The following is a 6912-nucleotide window of genomic DNA, read 5'->3' as shown; positions in this document are numbered from 1 at the left end:
CACAACTGTTCTTTTCTTTCAAGTGATTACATTAATTAACTAATTTATTTATTTATCTAAATGTATCTAAATTATTTATCTAAACGGCTGTAGATTACATTTCTTTGCATCGCCTAATCACCTTGTTTTCAGACGTAACCAGCTGCAGTTGAATAGGTTTTTATTTTATTTTATTTGTTTGTTTGTTTGTTTGTTTGTTTGTTTGTTTGTTTGTTTGTTTGTTTTGGGGGGGGGTCGGGTCCCTTATTTAAACGGTATCACTATGCGTTGTCTGTGGGTAAGTGTTGATATTTTAAATGCAATTATTTCCTACAATTTTGAAAGCGAACTTTACGAGCTGCACGTGAAAGCAGCACGGCCGTTTAGGAAAGCAGCAGCGGGGGCTTCGCAGCCAGTGTGGCAGCTGGGAATGTGAGGGTTTCAGCACAGGCTGCTATTTCAGGACTGGAAACAGTAGCAGGGCTGGCCGGGGAGGGACAGGCTCTGCCCACAACTTTACTCTAGCCAACACACTGGCTTAACCTCAAGTCCAAACGGAGGGGAGAAGCTGCTGTTTCCCGCCTGGAGTGTCCGTGTTCTCGGACCGCGGCAGATGGTCAGCGGACAGCCGTTGGTGGTGGCTCACTGCTGGGCTGAATGCTAGAGGGAACCAGCCGGTGCACCGCGCTTCTCCTTCTTTATCTCCCCTCGGTCGCTGATACGTCCCAGTGAAGTGTCACTCGTTGGTCCAGTACAACCTGAATGTTTCCCGGCGTGAGTAGCTCGGTTAAATGTGTATGTTTCGCCGCTAACCAAACCAAACACGGTAACATCATCAACAACAAAAACAGCGACGATGGAGTGAAATCTGCGGCGGGGGGGCGAGCGACACACAACCTGCCGCGATTTCCTGCGCGTGAATAAATAAATGATAGAGGATACAATGACCCTGCTGTCTCTATTAGGTCGGATCATGCGTTATTTTCTGCTCAGACCGGAGACCTTGTTCTTGCTGTGCATCAGCCTGGCTCTGTGGAGTTACTTCTTCCACACGGACGAAGTGAAGACCATCGTCAAGTCCAGCCGAGATGCGGTCAAGATGGTCAAGGGGAAAGTGGCGGAGATGATGCAGAACGAGCGCTTCGGTGGGCTGGACGTCCTGGACGCGGAGTTCTCCAAGACCTGGGAGTTCAAGAGTAACAACGTGGCCGTGTACTCCATCCAAGGCCGGCGAGATCACATGGAGGACAGGTTCGAGGTGCTCACCGACATCGTCAACAAGAGTCACCCGTCAATCTTTGGGGTTTTTGATGGCCACGGAGGAGAGGTGAGTAGGGCACCCAGGGGGACATTAAAGTGATCTCCAGGGGGGCTAAAGTGTGGGTTTGAATGAGTTATGTCTGGTCCTTTTCTTAGACCTGCTTTTATTTCTTTATTAAAAGCACGAATGAGACTAAATAAAGCAGAGATCTTATTCTGTATTTCAACCAAAGCTGTCCTCGTTGTACTTTTAAATAAAGTATAAATATGAGGGATAAAAATCTACTTTCTATACACCTAAAATAACTTCTAACGGATAAAGCGATGTAGTCCACCCCATAAATCATTTATTACAGTGTATTAAGTTACATAGAGTTAATGTGTAGTGATGAAGGGGATATTTTCCTTCCTCAGTTTGAACCCTGTGTATTTTTTTTGTCTCTGTGGTAATTTAATAAAACACAAACTAATTCAGGATTATGCAATTCGGGGGAAGGAGAAACTGAACTAATGAATGTCTTGAATGTGTTAACACGGAGACTCTTTAAGACAGGGACTCGAGGTCGAGTAATTAGGCAGGATTCACTTTGACGTCCCGTGTCATTGATGGGTGCAAGTTATGACTTTAATTAGGACAAACCAAGTGACACACACACACACACATACAGAGGCACAGCGACACTGGGGCTTCTGGGTTGTCTCGTTACAGCCCTGCAAACACACTCACCCTCCCTGTGAGAGAGTCTTCTTTTAGAACGCATGCTCTTTATTTCCAGCTTATTTCTCTCCAAAAACAATCTCTCTTGGGTTTGTTTGTCCAAAGCAGGGATGCATCCCCCATAGTCTAACACAATTATAGCTGGAAGGAGAAGGATAAACTCAGATTTTTTTCAGATTCTATCCGGGGCCCCATACTGTGAGGAAAAACACAGATGACATCGATCACTAGTCCGCTGGTTACAGCCGTTCTCCTTTGCTTTCTGCTTCCTTGGTGCTAATTAATGTCAGGGCATCGAGGCAACAGCCTGACAAAGCAGCTCACAATGAGACCCTTAAAAAGTGCTGTCAGTTAAAGGGACAAAGAGCATTTGACATGATGCCACAGTCAGGCGGGAACATGAAAACACTGATTTATTATGAAGTCGAAGCATGCCTCTGCTCGGGCATTGTTTTCTGAGGCTTCGACTGTGCCCTCAGCTGACAGTGCTGATGCAACAGAGCCACCAAATAGAAAGAAGAAGAAGAAACATAAACTCCAATAGACTCTTCTCTTCTCTTCTCTTCTCTTCTCTTCTCTTCATTCTGATGAGCCACTTCTGGTGGAGCTCAGTGCTTTTTTAAAAATTTTTTATTGTCTCACTGCAACAATCTTCACTCCTGAGGTTGACTGCTGTACTCTGATTGAGGCTAAATGATAACATACTAAAAATAGGCAGCTAAAGGCATCGAGGTGGCTTTTCTACTAGGGGAAATTAAATTTTAGGCCGCAACGCTGGATGCTGCAGCTTTTTGACCAAAAGTGGTCATTGGATTGGGTTTCCCCTCATGGCTTCCTTCCCTCCTCTGTGGAGTTCATTTTTAGCGATCAGTGGCCTAACCTGTTAGCGCTGCCACAGCTCACCATACATGTGTTTAAGAAAAATAAGTAGGAGATATGTTTGTTGATCTGCCAAGGGAAAAAAAGAGAGAAAACGGGTGGGAGAGCATCGGTGGCGAGTGGGAAGAGCGAGAAGAGATGCTTAGGATTTGCCTTTGGATGTGAGAGTCTGCTTTATCGTTGCATGTCCATGGGCATCGGTTTATTCCCACGCCCTCTTTTGAAGTGTGGAAAATGGTTTCCAGTCAGCAGCCTTCGGAAAATAAATAAATAAATAAACATAAAAAACTTCCTCTCTTTGGTGGATGTAGATATTTTTATATTTATACTTATTTATTTAGCCAGAGGGCATTAAGCGGAGTGATGCTGTGTGGCCCAAGGCAGCGTCAGGATACTGGCTGTCTCAGCTGGCTTGTTAGTGAGGTGTCAAATGCTTCAATTTCTTTACACACGCACGTATGCGCACACACTCTGCTCATCCAGGCCACATATACACAGTCATTAAAGCAATGTCAGACTTGTGCCAGCATCTTTTTAGCATCCAAGACTTTAGCCCTTCTTGGATGTTTACAAATCCCATAATGGACAAAAATGTAAAGTCCACTTTCACTGGGGTGTGAGCATGCTAAAATAGAGAAATACAATCAACTCAGAGGAGGAAATTGTAGTTTAAACTACAATAAAGGCTGCCACCAGTGGTTATGTTATATAATTGATTAATGTTAACTGATAACTATTTAATTACAGGAAATTAAAAAAAAAGTGGCCTGTGTTGATGTCCAAGTCAGGTAAAAAACGTGATAATTCCATAACATAAAGAAAAGCAGCCAATGCCCATTACTAAGAGGCTACATGTGTGTGTGATGTCTGTCTTTTTAAAGAAAAAGGACATTGAAGGATTTATCAGAACAGCTGACAGTTTACCTGCATACCAGCTCTGGTTAGTATTTATAATATTGATTCATCATCTTGGCTTCACAAAGCTTTCAATTTCTTCCTGCAATCCGTTATTGTTAATGCATGTACCGGTGCTGTGAGTGAGGGCAGGCACTAAACGCTCTTGTAATTACTGTATCCTATTATTGACAGGCAAACAGATGCTTTCTTGCCAAGAAATTGATCAGTACAAGATTGGTATCTTTCTCATTCCTGCTTTTAGTGATGTAGCTGGAAAAGGCAGACAGTAAGCTTCAAACAGCTTGCATAGCTGTTCTCCAAAAAGTCAAACTGAATTAAAAAGCTGCATCCATAATTGCTCTTTATTTACAGTCATGTAAAATGGTTTTCACCTGACATGATAGAGTCCTGTGGAGAAACTGCTTCTTATCTATACCTCGTGATTAGCTCACAGAACCACTATTTAGCAGCATTAACTTGAACCAGTTGTTTTTTGCATGACTTTATCAGTGTCTCACATCATTGTGGAGGATTTTTTTTCCCCAGTCTTATTTGCAGGATTGCTTCAGTTCATTGAGGTTTGTAGGCATTTGTTTATACGCAGCTCTCTTAAAGCCCCACCACAACATTTCAGTCAGGTTGAGGTCTGGACTTTTTTACTGGCTCATTGCAACATTTTTATTCTTTTCTTTTTCAAATATTCTGTTGCAGATTTGCTGGTGTGCTTGGGATAATTGTCGTGCTAGCACAACCTTTATCTGTGAGAAATATGGTCTCACGAGAAACTCTAGAATACTTTAGTATACAGAGGAGTTCATGTTCAGACTTGGTGACTGCAAGGTGGCAATCGTAGCTCCTCTACTACCATGCTTGACAGCTGGTATGAGGTGTTTGTGCTCACATGCTGTGTTTGGTTTTCTCCAAATCAGACATTCTGCATTACAGCAAACGTCTCCAAGTTGGTCTCAGCTGTCCAAAGGATGTTTCTCCAGATACAGTATCTTGTGGTTTAATCAGATGCAGCTTTGTAAACCTATGCCAGGGTGCCATGTTCTTTTTAGAGAAGCTGTCCAAACAAGCCACACTTGTTCAGTCTTTTTCTGATTCTGCTGTCATGAACTTTAAACATGCCCTCTGAACATTGCACGGTCTGAGTTTTTGGGGATGCCCATTCCTGGGAAGATTGTAGCTTAGTTTTAACCGTAAACTAAATGCTCCAGAACAGCAAGCTTACCAAACCTTCCACTTTTCTAGAGGTGCAGTTTACCTGGCTGCAGTATGGATGTACTTTGTTTCTCTCAGGAGTCCGGTGAGAAACTTTACTTTTCACATGACTGGATCTGTGTAGTGAATTACTTAGGCCGTTTCAGTAGACGCAAAGTATGGTACAAGGCCTCACAAGAAGTAGCGTACAACTGATGGTCATTACCCAAGCATGGAATAGAAAGAAAACCATAAAAACATAGACAGGTGAGAGGAAGAAGATTGGTGCATCCAAATGTAAATGGCTGCAAAATTTGTTTTTATATTACCAAACTGCGCTGTCCAAGTGTCCAATAGTTTTTGTGTTTAGCCAAAGAGCTCACAATACAAGACTTTCATAGAATTGCCTGAATGCAAGTAGTGAATGAGTGCATGATTTGATACAATAAAAGGTCTGCCCACCCGCGATAACATGATTACTTGTGCATATGGCTGCCCGAATATAAAGCTGATAACTTCCACTCAAGGCAGTGTTTACTTCCTGTTTTTGCTCTGATTTTTATTCTAAAAGTTCTGAGTCAAAGTGGCGGTTCACATCATCATCGCTCTGATTACTCTTTCAGGATGTTGACAAGCTCACTGCCGTTCTTTGTCTGCCATCTTTTTCCCAGTTACAGAACCTCCAAGTCTTCCTTTGTGCTTTTTCTCACTTCATGATAAATTAAGTTTAGAGCGTGAGCCGTTTCTTTAATGTTGCTATCTGTGCATTCTTCTGAAAAGCACATCATATGCCAAATTAAGATGAATTCAGATGGCCAGCCTGTACTGCGGTTCGTTTTCAGCCGGTTGGAGGATAGAAGGTAGCAACAGAAGATGGATGTCTTCATTCGTTTGACTCTGTTGATGTTCTGCCAATTCACTGGAACCAATCAGTTTACTACCAGATAAATAAATTATCAGTGAGCGATTGATAACATCTGGAAATCTCCTTTTTTCTTTCATTATCTTTTTGCAACACACACACACACACACACACACACACACACACACACACACACACACACACACACACACACACACACACACACACAATTCAAATTCAATTTCCAAAGTGTTAAAAATCGGTGTTTAATGTGAGCATACCTTCGGCTGTCCAAGTCATATTAGATACTGGCTCAGTGAGGAGATTTATCAGTTAAATGGAGATTGATTTTTAGCTGACACGTGGGAATAACCTGCATGAAAGTGATAACCCTGGGCTCTCTGTCCATTTAATGGCAACATGAGCCATTTGTTCCTTTACCAGGATGTAGAGAGTGAGCCGTACTTCACTCCTCCCCGTCTCACTCTCAGGTTGTGGCTTCAGGCAGTGCAAAATTACCTTAACTGTAGAGCATAGAGAAGACATTAACTATAAGCCTGTTTAACCTGAATGCGGGGGCTTTCTCTTGTCGTCTGTTTCCCTATCCTTTTAAGTTTTTGTTCTGTGGATTTCCATCACAGCTCGCTCTCTCATGCTGTTTCGATCAGTGGAGTTTGTGAGTGGGTTGTGATAGATACGGCTCCTAACTGTGAAGGAGGTGACTGCGGCGAGTTCAGAGCAAAGAAGCACAAATAACGTCGAAATCATTTTTAGAGGACTCCTTTCAGTCTTAGCTTGTCCTGAGTTTACCTTTGCTTCAGTTTAAGGCTAAACTTGCTTTCAAGTTTAGTGCAGTTCCTTGAGTTGCAAAGAAGACAAGACTTTTAAAAGGGATCGATGATGGTTCACCTTTTAAACCCCAAGGACACGTTATAGTCAGACAAGCTGTTGTTTGAATTTGAGGTATTTTAATGCGGCTATGTACATGTTTGTGTTTTACCCCAGAAGGGTAGATACCGAGCCGTTTGAATTTCTCCTGAGCTCACTCTCACTGGAGAGATGAAAGAAGACTCGGCATGTGACTAATTGCACTGTTGGCTTTACAGGATTAGAG

General features: G+C 42.6%; 1 protein-coding gene across 1 annotated transcript in view; it reads left to right on the top strand.

Moving 5' to 3' along the window:
- The first annotated feature begins 389 nt into the window (after positions 1-389).
- ppm1lb (protein phosphatase, Mg2+/Mn2+ dependent, 1Lb) overlaps positions 390-6912 on the top strand; it is a 54827-nt gene continuing 48304 nt past the window's right edge. Inside the window, exon 1 of the mRNA XM_026191499.2 lies at positions 390-1306. Within this exon, the coding sequence (XP_026047284.1) occupies positions 908-1306 (399 nt within the window). The 5' untranslated portion in view covers positions 390-907. The remainder of the gene's footprint in view (positions 1307-6912) is intronic.

The sequence above is a fragment of the Astatotilapia calliptera genome, chromosome 14 (assembly GCF_964374335.1).
Source record: "Astatotilapia calliptera chromosome 14, fAstCal68.1, whole genome shotgun sequence".
Taxonomy (NCBI): domain Eukaryota; kingdom Metazoa; phylum Chordata; class Actinopteri; order Cichliformes; family Cichlidae; genus Astatotilapia; species Astatotilapia calliptera.
Note: the sequence above shows the minus strand (reverse complement) of the source record. Positions and strands in the feature narration are given on the sequence as shown.